Raw genomic sequence first — 18052 nt, 5'->3', positions numbered from 1 at the left:
CTTTTTTTTTTTTAAATGAAACAACTCATCTGCCAACTTATGGTGACAGCTTTATTGTGACATACTGCAATTACAGGCACGTGTTTATGTGTTTGTGCCCTCATCTATAAATATGTGATCGTCCCACAGGATGGTCTGACCCCCCTGCACTGTGCGGCCAGGAGTGGACATGACCCTGCATTGGAGCTTCTCCTGGAAAGAGGAGCACCCATTTTAGCAAGAACCAAGGTAGTGTCCGACTGTGATGTCACTGCTTCAGCATACTTCAGTCTTTTGCTCTAAAATTATGCTGCTTTTAATTCTACTGCAAGATACAGTTGTGTTGCAATCTTTTATCTCCTATCTCCCTTGTCTCTGCCACCACTCTCTGACCTGTTCTTGCTTCCATACAGAACGGACTGTCCCCACTGCACATGTCAGCCCAGGGTGACCACATAGAATGTGTGAAACTCCTGCTGCAACACAAGGCGCCTGTTGATGATGTTACCCTTGACTACCTCACGGCACTGCATGTCGCGGCTCACTGTGGCCACTACAGAGTCACCAAGCTCCTCCTGGACAAGAGGGCCAATCCTAATGCTAGAGCACTGGTAGGAATTCAAATAACTGTGACAGCAGCACCAATAGAGGCATTGTCACAGACTCATACTTAACTGGATTAACCAGTGTGCAGTTTAGAAGTCATCATTCCTCTCTAAAAAAAGAGAAATGCCAAACCAGCTGTACAGTAAGGGTCCAGCAATGAAGTACAATAACATTCCTCCCCTGGCTGCAGATAATACAGGAATGAAGTGTACACCTGTTCATTCTTCTCTTGCTCTTTCTACTAGAATGGTTTCACTCCTCTCCACATCGCTTGTAAGAAAAACCGAGTGAAGGTGATGGAACTGCTGGTTAAATATGGTGCCTCCATCCAGGCAATCACTGAGGTCAGCTCTAAGGATTGCATATGCAAATGCTGTCAGTTTTTTTCCTTTTATCATCATGTTTTTTAACATCATACTTGTCTTTGTTCCCGTATGTTTCATCTTCCTTGTTCCAGTCTGGTTTGACTCCCATCCATGTAGCAGCTTTCATGGGTCACCTCAACATTGTTCTACTTCTGCTGCAGAATGGAGCCTCTCCTGATGTCCGTAACATTGTGAGTAGTGTTTTTTTCTTTCCGCTCAGTGGTCAGTTTACTCAGTGCTAATGCCTGAGGATGTTCTTACATCCAAGTTTTCATTCAGCTCAGAGTCCTTCTGCTCTTAAATGTTGTGTCATTGCATACTAGCGTGGTGAGTCAGCGCTCCACATGGCAGCGCGGGCAGGACAGATGGAAGTGGTTCGCTGTTTGCTGAGAAATGGAGCGTTAGTGGATGCCATGGCCAGGGTGAGTCCGCATCGGCAGTTAAAGGTTGTTTCCTTTATTTACAGTAAATCCCATTCAGTGAAATGCAGGCAGACCTTTATTGCTTATGTTTAAAGGTTACTCTCTGGCTGCCTTTGTTTTATCCAGTTCCGCTACCTCTGCAAGCATTTCTTTAACCATGTTTCCTCTCTGCAAAAACACACATTCTCTTTCCTTAACCGCAGGAGGACCAGACTCCCCTCCATATTGCATCTCGTTTGGGGAAAACAGATATCGTCCAGCTGCTGCTTCAGCACATGGCCCATCCGGATGCTGCCACCACCAACGGCTACACTCCTCTCCACATTTCAGCCAGAGAGGGTCAGGTAGAGACTGCTGCTGTGCTGCTGGAGGCCGGAGCCTCCCACTCACTGGCCACCAAGGTGAGCCGAGGGTAGAAAAGCTGCTTATAGACAGAGATGAAAAGACACTGTGTTATTACGCAAATGAATGCAAAGCTAGACATAACGACAAAAAACTCTGGAAACGTATAACATGAATGTTTCCCCTCTCTACCTCCACAGAAAGGATTCACTCCATTACATGTAGCAGCGAAATATGGAAGCCTTGATGTAGCTAAACTTCTCCTTCAGCGCAAAGCTCTTCTTGATGACGCTGGCAAGGTGGGTTCAAGATGTACATTTGCAGATTCTCAAGCAAAATCTAAGGTTTCTCCAGAGTGATGTTATTAAAGTTTGCATTAAATGGCAAGTGGACGGCCATTTTCTTGTTTAATTTTTCAAATATGATGTAAAAACAGAAGTGAGAGGCCACGTAATGAGAGAGGTATGCATGCTCAGACAGGACTTGTGCATGCACTTAAGGGGGCTAGTCCTGTCTCTATCCCTTACCCTGCATACACACCTTAGATGTTTCTTTGCCCACTGATTCACGTTGCAGTCACTTATATGGTATCCAAGATCGACTGTAAACTCATTTCATTTGTAACTGATTTTCAGAAAAATCTTTTTGTGCGAATGTGAGAAGGTTGATATTATGACGTGATTAGAAATGCTGTTAGCAGCCACATTCAGTACCAAAACATAGCCAGTATCTAGACTTTATCAATCTTTGTTACTTTGCAGAAATCTGTCTGCTCTGATTGGTCAGGCCCCACCCAGCATTTCCTCTCCGCGCTGCTGTGCAAATATTCAAGAAAGTGTTTAAATGGTACAAAATTTGTAAATCCCCACAAGTGCAGAACGACTCTTCCATGTTTTTTTTGATAAATTTCCCAGGAAAAAAAAATTCAATCCTGGTTATAAGGTTTTGTGTTTGGAAGACAGATCATATGAAACACTAAAGCATCAAATATGAGTCCAATAAAATACTAATATTGGTAGAATAATAAGATTAGTTGCTATTTCTGAGATACATGTATTATGGAGTCAAACTGTTTAACAGGAAATTGAGTGACAAAATGCAATGGGTATGTTGTTTCATAAAATGTCATTTAAGAGTCTTGCTTACTCTCACAGAACGGCCTAACTCCTCTACATGTAGCAGCTCATTATGACAACCAAGAGGTGGCTCTGCTGTTGCTGGATAAAGGAGCATCACCTCATGCCACTGCAAAGGTAAGTCTCAGCTAAACAAGGAGAATGTATTTATGTTGTTGATATTGTTTGTAGGGCTGGGTTTATAAAAGGTGATGTTGAAAGTAATGTTAAGAAGCCTTTGCTCATTGATTTCAGATTGTTATCATGGTTTTTAACAACTAACCTCCCTCCTTGTTCAGAATGGCTACACCCCTCTCCACATTGCAGCCAAAAAGAACCAGACAAACATTGCTTTGGCACTGCTGCAGTATGAAGCAGAAACCAATGTTCTGACCAAGCAGGGAGTCAGCCCCCTGCACCTGGCTGCCCAGGAGGGACACGCTGAGATGGTCAGCTTGCTGCTGGGCAAAGGAGCTCACGTCAACACTGCCACTAAGGTCACACATGCACACAAGATTTTAATATTAGGATTTTAAACCACCTGTTCATGTCCAAAGTGCACTGCTTTGCATCCACGCTAATTTGCAAATGAAAGCTGAAAGGTGTATGCTTTTTGTCTTACAGAGTGGACTGACACCTTTGCATCTCACAGGCCAAGAAGACAGGGTCAATGCAGCAGAAGTGCTAGCGAAACATGATGCCAACTTGGACCAGCAAACTAAAGTACTAACTCAAGCACTCATACATATACCCAAAGGACACCACAAAGCATATACTGACATAAACAAAGTAAAATAAAGTCATTAGGAGTAGTAACATCATATCATAGTACACACAATTTGATGAGCAAGAAGTTATATTTGGAAACTACTTGTCTTACTCTACATGTCTTACTTTGTGCATTCACTTCCTTCCTTAAATGCTGCATTCCATGTGAATGTCCAAAAACAGTGTCTCCTGTTCCCTGCTTAGGAAATGTTAGCTATGGGAACTCTCCTTAACAGAAATCCTCTCAACATAACAGGCCTACAACATCTCTAAGTCCAGACAACACTCTCTCCATGCCTCACTGTGGTCACTGAATCACCTTTCTGCTGCTGCAGTTATTTCAGCACTGAAAGCTAGCTTGGCTTGCAAATATCTAAGCCAGAAACTAAGCTAAGCTTGTTTCCCTAAAGATATGAGACAGTTTTTTTTATAGAGTTTTGAATATTGTTTTAAAGTAAGTTAATAGCAATATCATTAATCACTACAACATCAGTACATATGTAAATAAGCTATTTCCTTTTCTTTTTAGTTTGAAACTCTAGCAAGCATTTGTGATTGATGGGTAATCTTGCTACTCATTTTAATGTGAGCTGATGAGCCGTTGTTCAGTTCATACACAGTTTATACACAGTTTTCTTTGAAATACGCATTTCACCTCCATACGGTTTGGTTTAATTAACATGGCTGAATATTCTGTGCGGTCTCACTCACAGGGGAACTTGACATGTTTGTTAATTGTGCTTCAGCATAGCCACTTACTAGCTTTTTAGAGGCATACTGATGTCTGAATTAATAACGTGTAATACAATATGGGGGCTTTGTTGAAAAGAGCCAAATAAGAGTTAGTGTGGCACTTATTTGGATCAGCTCATTTTTTTTTCCCTTCTTAACACTGCAGCTTGGATACACTCCTCTAATTGTGGCGTGCCACTATGGAAATGTCAAGATGGTTAACTTCCTGCTACAGCAAGGAGCCAATGTCAATGCCAAAACCAAGGTAGTATGCACACCTTATATTTGAAGCATGCAAGGACAGCTCAGTTTAATCTGCCATCAGAAAATACATTTAGTCACTTTCATATGAATTTTCATGGTGCATAAACAAAATATCACACTCCGTCTTTTATTTTATTCATCTTCTTTTTGTCTTTTTTACCAGAATGGTTACACACCACTTCATCAGGCGGCACAACAAGGGAATACCCACATAATCAACGTTTTGCTGCAGCACGGAGCCAAGCCCAACACCACTACAGTTGTAAGACTCTTTCCTCTCACATAAAATGTCTTTCATTAGAGTGGGCATGTCCTTTCTCAGTCTCTTGTTTTCTCTCACAAATGTCCTTCGACCTGTTAGAATGGGAACACTGCTCTGTCGATTGCCAAACGCCTGGGCTACATTTCTGTGGTGGACACACTGAAGGTGGTCACTGAAGAGGTCATCACTACCACAACGGTGAGCTTGCAGTACCTTTAGGCTTCCAAATCTGGAGCCAGTAAATTTTCTTCTAAACGTCCTGAATCTAATTTGACTCTTGTGTGTGGGTTTTTTTTTTGGTTTTATTTTTATGACTGTGGATGGCTTTCATGCCAGACGGTGACAGAAAAACACAAACTCAATGTTCCAGAAACCATGACTGAGATCCTTGATGTATCTGATGAAGAAGGTACGTTTTTCCAATCAAACGTAATGTGCTGCTGATCAGTAAAAAGGTCATAAAGCTTATTGCTAATAAGCAAAATATCGAATCGTCCACACCTTTTCCTCTGTGCAATGATACAAAATGATAAAAATGACAAAAAAATGTCGTCTCATAGCTCTGAGGGTGGAAGATGAACCAATATCTGAGATGTGTGTGCAGTTGGAAGGTACAGCTAAATGTCTGCTCTGCTCTGCCAGTTTGCTGTGCAGTGCTACATTGAATTTTTTCCAGCAAAAGGATTGTGAGAATTTTGTCTTTAGCCATGTGCTCTCAACTTTGTGATCCCCATATTAACTGCATAGTACATCCAATATGTGTGTGTGTTGTTGTTGTGCATCTCATTGACTGTTTTAAGATCCTTCTTTGATCTAATGCGTTATAGTTCATTGGTTCTACTCAGATTTCAGTGGAATTTTTAAAACTTTTTTAATAACCTTTATTTATACAGGTAAAATCTCATTGAGACCCAGGGTCTCATTTGCAAGAGAGACCTGTTTTAGGTAGTTAGCAGCAAAACACAAAGTTACAGATTAACTGAACGTACAAGAGACAAAAACAAAACAGGAACATATGATAATTAATAATAATAAAATTAAAGAAAAAAGGAACTAGTTAAGTACAGTACAGTATGTGTGTTTATGGCCCTAACTGGAAAATACTAACTGCACGAGGATCTGCATTTTGGAGCAAAGGGGACTGTGGAGATGATCATAACAATTATGATGATAATTGTTTCATTTCATATTGCATATTATACTAATTTTATATGACTGAAGCTTCTCAATCAGATTCTCTGAGGGTTCAATGAGCTGATAGAGTTAATAGTTATTACTTGTAAGAGTTGCTGGAATATTTGTATGGCAGCATAAATGTCTGTTTTACAGGTGAGGACACTATGACAGGTGATGGAGGGGAGTACCTGAGAGCAGAAGACCTCCGAGAGCTGGGAGACGACTCTCTGCCAGGACATTATCTGGACGGTTTCAGCTATTTGAGCCACAACCTGGACAGGTCACAAACAACACACACATGCTTTAGCTTCACAGAGTAATTGCACTGTATAAGTGACAACACCTCGCTTGCACCTTCATCAGCTGCTGATTGGCTGACCACATACACACAGGCAGTCAGAAAATGTTGCTTTCCAACAGGCCACAGCACACTCCTATTCACCAAAGCTTCCATCAGAGAGAAGGAGTTCTCATTGAGGACCTGCTGACAAGCCAGCAAGTGAGTACTGAGTATACGGAGAGTGTGTGTTGTAAATTTAGTGAAAGTATTTGTTTTTCTCAGGCTTTGCTTTCGCCAACTGACCAGCTGATGTTTGTTGGTCTGTAGGTGTCGGCGTTGTCTAGAGAACATGAGAAGGACTCGTTCCGGCTGAGTTGGGGTGCTGAACACCTTGATAATGTTGTGCTGTCCTCCAGTCTGCTTCACTCTGGGTATACCAACACACACACACACACACAGACACTCCCAGAAACTTTTACATACAAATTCTCACTTTTTATATGTGCAGACGTGCATACAAATGTCCAGATTCGACACACTTGCAGGCTTCACAGCTGCTTTCTCATTGAGTCAACATGTTTATCGTGCTATCCAAATCTAGTTCACTTTTTAGTGACTTCCAGAGAAACCATTTAGATCACCGACTTCCTCAGAATTTCAGATTTGATCCAGATGTTATTTTGTTAAATAAGTGTAAAAAGCTGCTCAGGGAGGGAACATTTTTATGTTTATATGTAATGTGTTCTGGCCCCTGCAGTGTTAATTGTTTTTAAAATTCATGAAAATCCCTGATGAAAGGTTCGGAAGTTCAGTCCGTCTTCATGAAAACACGTGCACTCTCCAAGTCAGGTCTCATGCTACATCCCCTCACAGTCCGCACCTTAGCACACTTGACACGTCAGAGGAGCTTGTCAATGTATGCACAAACGTTTGTGGGCTGTCTGCACATCTGGAAGGTGATCATTTGGGATTCAGAGCCTTATTTTAGTGTGCAAAGTTGTACATGTTGGGCTCACAAACTGTTCCTGTGATCATCTGCTGCTTTGATTTATAGAGTCTCATGCAGCTGTGCAACATGCCAAAGGGTTGGCTGCAAAAATAGCTTCACGATTATTTTTCATGTCAATTCAAACAGCTCTATTGACCTTTTTTCAGGTCTGATTCTGAGTCCACATGTTCTGTACCACTGAAGACACATTTATATTGAACATTATAGATGCAAAACAAAACAACGTGCTTTGTACTGTCTCGCTTCAGAGAGACTCCCACCTGTCTGTTTTCATGCCAGAGTTAGGATTGAGGTTTAACACGCTGCTTGTGCACTTTTGTTGACAGTTAAGTGTACACGAGTCACGTCCAAATCAAATTTACTTTTTTCATATATTATTTTTTTAGCTCTTCATGTCTGTGTTTCCTACTCTCCCTACCTTCATTTTTGCTGCTGTGTATTCCTGTGTCTGGTCGGTCTCACTCTTACTCATTCTTTATTCTCTCTTTCTCTTTGTTTACTCTCTTGTTGCTTCTTTTGCATTCTCTTCTCTTGGTTTTGTTGGTGTTTTGTGTGTGTGTGTGTGTGTGTGTGTTGCTGTGTTTTGCTCCTAGCCGTTCCTCTCCATGCCTAGACCATGACAACAGCAGGTGATACTTTATTTTAACAACTTTTCTCCTTCTCAAAGTCACTATTCAGTGAGCTCCTCATTCCCATCCTGTTTCTGTGCATGGTTTTGGATTGCATGACTTTATATTACCAGGAGTTTGGATTTTGTTAACTAGCAATGCTCTAACCAAGTTTTTTTATTCTTCATGCAGAGCTGAGTCCTTTAATCTTGATGATCCGCAGATACATAGTCCCGACATGATTTTTATCATTTCTGAAATAAATGTTGCAACAATGAGTTTCTGTTTAACATTAATAGGATGATTACACCATATTCAGAACTTTTTTATTCTCGACCATTAACATAAAACCTACTAAATCAGTAATGTGGTTCTACACTTTTCTAATCTGTTGCCTCTGAAGGCACAGAAGTTTGTTGTTCTGCTTGTTCAGTGTCTCTACTCATGTCATCAAAGCAGCCTTTCGCATTTTTTGCTTTGTTTGCTTTGTCTGCATGGAAGTTTACAGACGGGCTAAACATCTGTTAGAAATACTGCAATCTTTATTTAGGCCATATACCAGTTTATCCTTTGCTGGGGTGTCTCTGTTTAGCTTCCTGGTCAGTTTCATGGTCGACGCCAGAGGCGGAGCTATGCGTGGTTGCCGTCACAATGGCCTGCGAATCATCGTACCCCCAAGAAAGTGTTCTGCACCTACGCGGGTGACCTGCAGGCTGGTGAAGAGACATCGTTTGGCCTCAATGCCCCCTATGGTGGAGGGTGAAGGGCTGGCAGGTCGCATTATAGAAGTGGGACCTACTGGAGCTCAGTTCCTGGGGTAGGTGAAAGTTTGAGTGTGTGTACTGATTGTGTGAGAGCTTGAGTTTGTGTTTGCCTCTGTGAATGTGTTTACACGGTTGTGTTGTGTGTTCATACTTTCTTCTTCACTCCTCCTCTGTGCTGCCTATGGATTAGTAAGCTTCACCTTCCTACAGCTCCACCCCCTCTGAATGAGGGTGAGAGCCTGGTCAGTCGCATCCTGCAGCTGGGTCCTCCAGGAACCAAGTTCCTCGGGTAGGATCATGGGAGGGGGACATCGGGCCACCTTGGAATCCTCGTCACTTACCCCACCCATTTATTTTCCCCTGTGCCCACCTCAATAGATACATTTTCTTTATAATTACACTACGTTGTAGAAACCTTTGGTTGTTTTCATTTCATTTGGTTTCCTTCCGAGTCTTCATCTGAAGCTACCTGTCACCATATGTTGTTGAGTATCCTCCATGCTTTCCTAAGTCTCCAGTCTTGTTTCCAGTTGGATTCTGCTTGCCTGATGTGGAATGAGTGTTTTCTTTATGTTGACATTATGTTGACATTTTCCAATTCCTTTTTTATAGCTGTTTGTTTCTCTTAGCATGAAACGGTCAAATTTGAAACATGAGTTTCTCTTGATTATATTTTCTGTGATTATATCTGAAGCCAGCTCTGACAAACATCTACTTTTAAGTACAATTTGTTTTTGATTTGACATTTTAAACCCTCTTTAGGCCCGTGATTGTAGAGATTCCTCATTTTGCCGCTCTGCGGGGCACAGAGCGAGAGCTTGTCATCTTAAGGAGTGAAACAGGAGAGAGCTGGAAGGAACACCATTGTGACTTCACAGAGGAGGAACTGAACCAGATACTTAACGGCATGGATGAAAGTAAGGAACTGAGAAGGGAAACAATCAGCACAGAAACTTACTGCCACAAAATGATCTGAATTACATGTAGCACAGGATAGGGTACATCAGTGAAGCTGGACAAAGTTTGGCTTTCATAAGTTCAATTGCTTAGATGATGGTGTGAAATAGGAAAAACAGCTAATAAGTATAAAAGTAAATAGTAATATTGTCTCTAATTCTCACAGAACTGGATTCCCCTGAAGAGCTTGAGAAGAAAAGAATCTGCCGCATCATTACCAGGGACTTCCCACAGTATTTTGCTGTGGTGTCAAGGATAAAGCAGGACAGTCATTTCATTGGTCCAGAGGGCGGGGTCCTCAGTAGTACCCTCGTACCCCAGGTCCAGGCTGTCTTCCCTGAAGGTGCCCTCACGAAGAAGATTAGAGTTGGGCTACAGGTACATAGAGGACACAATAATGCTCATTGATAAGTTGAACAATGTGGAAATCCACGGGTTGTTGTCTTAAGACTATGCCTCTGGGGGCAAGTCAGTATTTCTTGGCTTTGGGTGATATCTAAAGCTTTTTTTTATTATTAAAGTTTTAATGACTTTAATTGTCATTAGACAGTGGCTCGTACATTGCTTTTTGCCCAGTGTGCTCTGCCTCTTTTGTCCTTGTGGAGGAGAAAAGAGGCGGAGCAATGAAAGCCGTCTCTAATGTGGTTGGTCAATACTACTCAAACTACAAATGGAAACCTGAAAGCATCCCATTCCAAAAATCTGGTCTCTTTCCCGCAGATGCTGCAGATTTCTGTGCAAAATGTGTTTACAAACATTATCCATTAGAAGCAACAGAACAATAGACTGCTGGGAATTATGTCTTTCTATCTGCGTTGACACATTTTCTGCTTTGTTCTAGGCTCAGCCCATTGATGTTGAGATGGTGCGAAAGGTTCTTGGCAATAAAGCCACATTCAGTCCCATTGTCACGTTGGAGCCAAGACGGAGAAAATTCCATAAACCAATCACTATGACAATCCCAATTCCCAAGAACTCCATTAGTGATGGGCCTAATTCAGTGTTCAGTGGGGAGACCCCCACTCTGCGTTTGCTTTGCAGTATTACAGGTAAGTACTGAAAAAAATATATGTACAATGAATTAACAATATCAGAATGAAAACATCTCTAATATTGAGTATAATGAGGTGTTTCTGGTGATTTCAAATTATTTCCCGTTTTTAGATTCTTTCTGTAAAGCACTTTTGGAAAACATTTAATGTTTATAAAACTGGGCTATGAATATGAACTGACTTGACTAATAAAATGTAAAATGCCAGTCTTAGTTTTGGGTGCCTGTCTTGGCTTACTTGCTTGAGTAGAAAATTGAAATTTCCACAAATTAGTAAGAAATGAGTGAGCCGGTGTTACAATTTAGATGACAAGCCTTTGGTCTGTGTTTCAGGGGGAACCACTCCTGCCCAATGGGAAGACATCACTGGCTCCACACCTCTCACCTTTGTTAACCAATGTGTTTCCTTCACCACAAATGTGTCTGCACGGTGAGCTGTTTATTTCCTTTTACATGTGGGGGCAGGTATCTTACGCTTACGTTCAATCTTCTTTTAAACTCGTCGTTATTTCTGGGTATGTCTATCTGTTTATAACTAAAAGTCTGATTTATATTTGCAGGTTCTGGCTGATAGACTGCAGACAGATTCAAGAGTCTGTCAGTTTTGGCTCTCAGCTGTACAGAGAAATCATCTGTGTCCCATACATGGCTAAGTTTGTCATTTTTGCTAAGACGCTGGACCCCATTGAGGCCCGTTTGCGCTGTTTCTGCATGACAGACGACAAGATGGACAAAACGCTGGAGCAGCAAGAGAACTTCACTGAAGTTGCCCGCAGCCGAGATGTTGAGGTGCAGTGTTATTGTGGGGAAGACATAAGTAGAGGGAACAGTGGGAAAAAGTCAGTATATTTACATGACATTTGAAAAAAAATTGAAAATGCACGTAAACTGGTTACTCAAACGGAAATCACTATAATCGGGTGACCACATTCAAATAATGTGCCAGAGAGTCGAATGTTCAGTGAGGCTCAGACTGACCAAGGCATGTGGTACATGCTACACAGTTCCAATTGCAGGCTTTGACCGAGAAAACGCATTCATGTACATAGTGTACAGATGTGTAAAGATGTCCAAGTCACTGCTTGACTTGGTACCAATGTGCCAGCTAAAATAGTTTGTCAGTGGTTTTTGTCTGTGACTTATTAGGTAAAAAAAAGCCCAATTCTAACAAGTTAAACGAGGGCATATGGCCACCTATTGTAGCACCTGACATACTTTGAGCAATAGATTGATTCCCATCTTATACTTGTATGCATGGAGAGGTACTGACTGTTGACCTAAAGGGAGTGAGACAAGGAATGGTAGAACTACTGCCAAATTAGTATCCTGAATGCCGAGGGAGTGAAAATAAAACGGATGAAAGAGCAGATTACAAAGAATTTGAATAGGTTCAAATAGAAGAATTTAGCCAACTGATTGTTATTTGTGTCCTGATAATGCTTTCAAAGGTTGGATATGGACTAATGGTTTGAATGAGTCCTGAAATAACTGTTGTATCCTCATACAGGTGCTGGAGGGAAAACCTATATATGCCGACTGCTTTGGAAATCTGGTGCCACTTACCAAGAGTGGACAGCACCATGTGTTCAGTTTCTTTGCCTTCAAAGAGAACAGACTGGCCCTCTTTATTAAAGTATGACAGTACAATCAACTAGTCACAAATCAAAATACAACTTACATGCATACCGTGAGCTGATAACTTTTATCAATGAACAGATCAGGGACACAGCACAAGAGCCATGCGGTCGCTTGTCTTTCACCAAGGAACCACGCACATACCGGAGTCTTAACCACAACGCTATCTGCAATCTAAACATCACTCTCCCAGCATACTCAAAGGTGAGTCTGAATATTTCTAAGTTGGTATTTATTTCATTATGTGCATCATTTCTGACTGCTGTGACCGAAACACTGCTTTCACCTATTTTTATTCTTCTCTCGAGGAGTCTGATTCAGACCAAGATGGAGATGATGAGGTAAAAACAGAAAGGTTTAAAGGATACTGTTAGACTGTTGCTGAAAGAATGGTAACATGATTAGATTCTAACGATTATGTTTTAAACCTTTTTTTTTTGCAGAGTGACAAGAGTGAAAAGAAATGTAAGTTGTTGTTCCGCGATACTCATTCTCATCATTTGAGTTTCAGAAATGAATTATTTTCAGATGTTTTTGCATATAATGACTTGAATACCGGATAGATTCATGCATGAGACCAAAACAGTTGCGGGTATCTTAGACTGTATGTTATATAGGACTCTAAAGTGGAGATACATCATTTGATTGACATAAGATTACTTATCATAAAGGTTGTGATGTGTTTGTTAAAAAAAAAAACCTTACACATTTATTTAGATTTTCCCTGCTCTCTTATTTTGCTTTACTAACATTGTTGGTACTTACATGTTTGTTATTGGCAGCTATGCTATGGCTGTGATTCCCCCACTCCAGACTGCATTGACTTTCTCCTCCCTCAAGCATTTACATCTCTCCAAAAGCTTCATGTTTTGTTTTTAATTGTTCATCAATTGAGGTCAAAATAATACTTTTCATTCAAAAAATTGTTTTGATTTTAACAGCATCTGTGCTAAGTTCACCTTAACTTGAAAATAATTGTTTTATGGTAGCAATATGTGAGAGGTATTCATTTTGACTCATTTCACATTTTCAGTTTACATTCATCTAACACTTTTACCAGTGATGTGCTGAAACACAAACTTAACAAAAAATATTTCAGGTTGTTTGTTCTTTATTTCCAGTGTCTGCATTTGTTGCTTTATTCTTATTGTCATCATACATTTTTGCATGATTTTTTCATTTCTTTCCCACATTTTGAATAACACTTCAAATCAGTTTAGCATTATTTCACATCACATTGTATTCCTTTTTCTTTGTATAAGTTCATAGTGCCATAAGGTCACAAAACATAGTAAATCTAAAAGTAGCATTTACACATTTTAAACTTTACAGATATTAGATATTTTTAATATTGCAGTGATATCACTTGACATGAATATTAGCTTATTGACTGCTCATCTACACCATTCGCTAAAAACCTTAATTTTCTTTAAGTGTTTTATCGTTTTAATTTGTAGGCAGACACGGCCATGTTAGCAGCAATCTTGAGAAGGTTTGTTTGTCTGTTACCCAGTCTTGTTGTCTTTTTGTGCCATATGAAAGTTTCTCTGTTCTGTTTTGTCCTGTTTGTACATTCTGTATGAGACATCAAAATACATAGAAATCAAATAATTCAGATTTTTATTATATTATTAAGTCCAATTTCTACCTACCTTTAGTTACTCCTCTCCGCTTTGCTTATGCTGTGGCTGCTCTTCTCCCCTTCAAACTTTTCTGGACTACTTTATCATCTTCTTTTTGGCCTTCTTTTCAAGACTTCCTTATCCCTGCCTTTCCAGTCTCCCTCTTACTCTGTGAACTGAACATGGATTTTTTATGACATTGTCTTGATGACAGTTTTCTGATGTCTCTCTTTCCCCGCTTCATTTGTCCCTTATGTTCTTTACCCTTTTTGGTTCTGAAACTTCTTTCATTGAAGATGATGAATCAGAGTCAACTGAGACACTCTCCTTCAGAACTAACCAACCTCTTGATCCTGCAACGCTTGCAAGTCCAGACCTCCTGTCAGACATGTCGGACATCAAAACTTCTGCAGTTTTTATTGCAGATGTGTATCAGGAGAGAGCTGGAGCTGGAGGGTTGGAAGAAAAAGAGTCTCATGCTGTTTTGGAGCCGTTCAGGCTAGAAAAGGTTAGAGAAATTCACAAAGATGGGTTGACTAATAGTAGGCCAATAACGCAACAAGATGGTGCTAAAAAAGAGGAATCTTCACTCTATGAGGTGAAAGCTTTTGAAGAACCAGTCTCACAAGAACCTTGCATTAAAGCTTTAAGCCGGGTTGACACAGAGGCGAAAGACATGATAGGTGTTGTCTCAATGATAGATCATGTGGAACAGAGACCTCCTGTGACATATGATTCCCAAGAAGATCTTGTTCTGGACAGATCTGAGGAGGCTATCATAAAGCGTGATGGCAAACGGCGTCCCCCAGATATCAAGAAACCTATTAGAAAGAAACTTAGAGAAAGAGAAAGGTCTAGGTGTAGCAGCTCTGAGGGAGAGCTGGAAAGAGTGAGTTCTGAGGAGTCTTTAGATGGTGATGTTGTTCTTAGGGACAGCCTTGCAACCACCGCAGTTATGGAACCTCCACCTTCTCCTCTAGTTGTTGAGACATCTATTGGGTCTATAAAGGACAAAGTTAAAGCTTTACAGAGCAAAGTTGAAGAGGAAGAAATGCAAAAAGATATTCAAGGTGTAACATGTGAGGCAAAATCTTCTCTCACCACAGAGAAGACAGAGGGAACCATGCCAGAACTTCCCATAGTTCCCAAGTCTCCTAAATCTCCAGGATCTCAGACAGAACGATTAGAAGAAACTATGTCAGTGAAGGAGCTGATGAAGGCATTCCAAACTGGGCAGGACCCCTCAAAATGTAAATCTGGGCTTTTTGAACACAAAGTAGTACCTACAACATTGGTATCTGAATCACCAGCTTCTGAAACAATACAGGAGATGGATCAGAGTGCTACACATGAGCCAAAATCACAAATCCAAACTCACAGCCCCATGACTTTCCATCAACATCAGGATGTAAAAACGTGTGCTAAAACAGGCACAAGGGATGAACCAGTAAGCCTAAATAGAGATAACGTTGAGGAAAGACTGTTAACATCAGAAAGGGTTTCCACTGGAAAGACAGTGAAGTTTGCTGATACAGTTCAGTATGACGTTAGAAGTGATGAAAGCCCACACAAAGACTTGCATGACAGTGATGAGTTGCTAGATAAGGAGACTCTGTCTGTGAAAGAGCGGATGAAAATATTCCAAACAAAACAGGATACCCCAGAAACTAAACCTGGGCCTTTAGAGCATAAAACCACGGCTCCTTATATTTCTACACTAATATCTGAATCTGAAGCCTCTGAAGAGATGCTTCCAACTCAACATCATTCTGATGAATCGCTGTTAATTTCAGATGTTTCCATCTTGGGAAAGACAGTACAAGTTGCTGATACAGTTCAGTATGACCCTATTAGTGTTAGCCCACAGAAGGAGGAGTCAGAGAAGCACAGTATGTCTGTGAAGGAGCTGATGAAAACATTCCAGAATGAGGATGAGATACAGACAGTGAAACAAAGTCCTTTAGAAGAGCCAAATATGAGGACATCTGACCAAACAGACTTAGACGATCAACAAGCAAGCTTTGTCAGAGAGCAAAGTTATGAAGGACTCACCATCAAGGTGGCAGAAGTGCCAGTAAACAACACTATGTCTGTAAAGAAGCAGATGAAAACAATCCAGACAAAGCAGGAATCTCTGGAATCTCAAGTTGAAGTGCTTGGACCTGGAGGCCCTGAAGAGATTAAAAGACCTGAACACAGTACTACCACATTTTCCACAACACAAAGTGATGTCAATGAATATGGAATGTTTGATTTAGAGGCCCAAACTGTAGGCTCAAAGAGAGATAACACTGATGATTCACAACAAAGTTCAGATATAACTCTTTTTGGGGAGACAGTGAAAAATGCAAAGAGTATTCAGTTTGATCATGGAAGGGTTAGTCCTAAGAGAGAAAAGCAACAGTTGCCAGGAAAAGGAATAAACCGGATGCAGTTAGAGGAACCATTCATAGCCGTAAGGGGTTTTTCTGATGATACTCAGATCAGCCCTGATCGCAGACCTTCTGAGGACTTCACTGCTGACATAAAAGCTGAGCTTGAGGACAGTCCTGAGTATCAACTGTTTAGACAAACATCAACAACTGCAGATGTTAACTATCAGCTGGGGGTACCTCAGGAGGAAACCTTGGGTGATGATTTTGTGTCAAATCCACTATCCATTTACAGTCCCTGTTTTGGGGAAGACATAAGTCCTCAAAGTTTTGTGAGTCCCAAGCATGAAGGCCTGTCTGAATCCTCAGACGTTAGTGTTGATATGAGGACCTCTTGTTCCAGCTCAGAAGTGAAAGAAAATTCTGAAACACTCACAGCAACCCACCAAACGACCAATGAAATGTTTACTTTCTCTACAAGTAAAGAAGAAAAGTATAGCACATCTTCATGTGATGAAAATACTTATGAAGCAAGTGAAAAAAATACTGTTGACCATGAAAGCAAACTGCTCCCTACTCATAGTGACAATGAAGAAACAGAGGTCAAAATCAAGGAGCCATCACTTCAACAAATCCACACAGGAATGGACACATCTCTCCAGGCATCACTGATGAACAGTGATTTAGAACAGGATCTCCTGAACAGGCTAGTGAATAATAGTATTCCAGAGGAGGATGTTCTTCAGGTGGACTTTGAAAAAGATACTCACACCAAAATCTGCAAATCATCGAGTGCTCATGTGAAGGATGAGGTAAGTGCAGAGATACAAGGATATACAGAGGTTAATGTGGTTGAAGCTGAAGAGCCGATTCCAGGTGCAGTGTTAGAGACTCCAATCAAAGAAATTTGCAATGAGAGAGAGGTACAAGAGTCTACAACTGAGAAAAACATGTCAGGCATGTTGTCACTTCTCAGTAGTGACTTAGACAAATACCTCAAAGAAATGCCAGTTACAGAACAAAGCCATCCAAATGAGGATCTAGTCCATGAAAGCTGCAGAGAAATAATACTGGGAAGTGATGATCTGGAAGACCAGATTGGGGAGAAGGGTCATGAATACCTGCACAGAAGTGAAGCTGGAGTCAGAGAGCTGATATTGAGTTCAGCATCAGAAACCCCATTCCAACAAGTTCATGTTGAAAGACGGACACAACACCAGCAGTCTACAACTGAGAAGAATATGTCAGGCATGCTGTCGCTTCTTGGTAATGACCTAGATGAATATCTCGAAGAAAATCCAATGACAACACAAAGCCATGCAGAGGAGGATCTTGTCCATGAAAGCTGCTCACAAATAATACAGACAAGTCAACATTTAGAAGACAGGACTGGGGATGAAACTAAGGAAGACTTTCAAAATTATGAAGTTGGAGTCAAAGAACTCACACCAAGTTCAGTATCAGAGACCCCATTTCAACAAGTTCACATCGAGAGACAGACACAACACCAGCAGTCTACAACAGAGAAGAATATGTCAGGCATGTTGTCGCTTCTGAGTAATGACCTAGATGAATATCTCGAAGAAAATCCAATGACAACACACAGCCATGTAGAGGAGGATCTTGTCCATGAAAGCTGCTCACAAATGATACAGACAAGTCAACATTTAGAAGACAGGACTGGGGATGAAACTAAGGAAGACTTTCAAAATTATGAAGTTGG

At 40.8% G+C, this 18052-nt stretch overlaps 1 protein-coding gene across 1 annotated transcript in view; it reads left to right on the top strand.

Moving 5' to 3' along the window:
• Nucleotides 1-18052, top strand: part of ank2a (ankyrin 2a, neuronal) — a 92672-nt gene that overhangs the window by 28823 nt on the left and 45797 nt on the right. The window contains exons 9-37 of the mRNA XM_072383310.1: nt 130-228; nt 393-590; nt 831-929; nt 1043-1141; nt 1274-1372; nt 1576-1773; nt 1915-2013; nt 2869-2967; nt 3129-3326; nt 3454-3552; nt 4496-4594; nt 4757-4855; nt 4955-5053; nt 5192-5264; nt 6185-6311; nt 6452-6530; nt 6639-6742; nt 7914-7949; nt 8521-8745; nt 8883-8981; nt 9455-9609; nt 9816-10027; nt 10491-10698; nt 11034-11130; nt 11261-11489; nt 12208-12333; nt 12417-12539; nt 12644-12676; nt 12779-12800. Of these exons, the coding sequence (XP_072239411.1) occupies nt 130-228; nt 393-590; nt 831-929; nt 1043-1141; nt 1274-1372; nt 1576-1773; nt 1915-2013; nt 2869-2967; nt 3129-3326; nt 3454-3552; nt 4496-4594; nt 4757-4855; nt 4955-5053; nt 5192-5264; nt 6185-6311; nt 6452-6530; nt 6639-6742; nt 7914-7949; nt 8521-8745; nt 8883-8981; nt 9455-9609; nt 9816-10027; nt 10491-10698; nt 11034-11130; nt 11261-11489; nt 12208-12333; nt 12417-12539; nt 12644-12676; nt 12779-12800 (3532 nt within the window). The remainder of the gene's footprint in view (nt 1-129; nt 229-392; nt 591-830; nt 930-1042; nt 1142-1273; nt 1373-1575; nt 1774-1914; nt 2014-2868; nt 2968-3128; nt 3327-3453; nt 3553-4495; nt 4595-4756; nt 4856-4954; nt 5054-5191; nt 5265-6184; nt 6312-6451; nt 6531-6638; nt 6743-7913; nt 7950-8520; nt 8746-8882; nt 8982-9454; nt 9610-9815; nt 10028-10490; nt 10699-11033; nt 11131-11260; nt 11490-12207; nt 12334-12416; nt 12540-12643; nt 12677-12778; nt 12801-18052) is intronic.

Source organism: Leuresthes tenuis, unplaced genomic scaffold, assembly GCF_036924035.1.
Source record: "Leuresthes tenuis unplaced genomic scaffold, fLeuTen1.0.hap1 SCAF_4, whole genome shotgun sequence".
NCBI lineage: Eukaryota > Metazoa > Chordata > Actinopteri > Atheriniformes > Atherinopsidae > Leuresthes > Leuresthes tenuis.
Note: the sequence above shows the minus strand (reverse complement) of the source record. Positions and strands in the feature narration are given on the sequence as shown.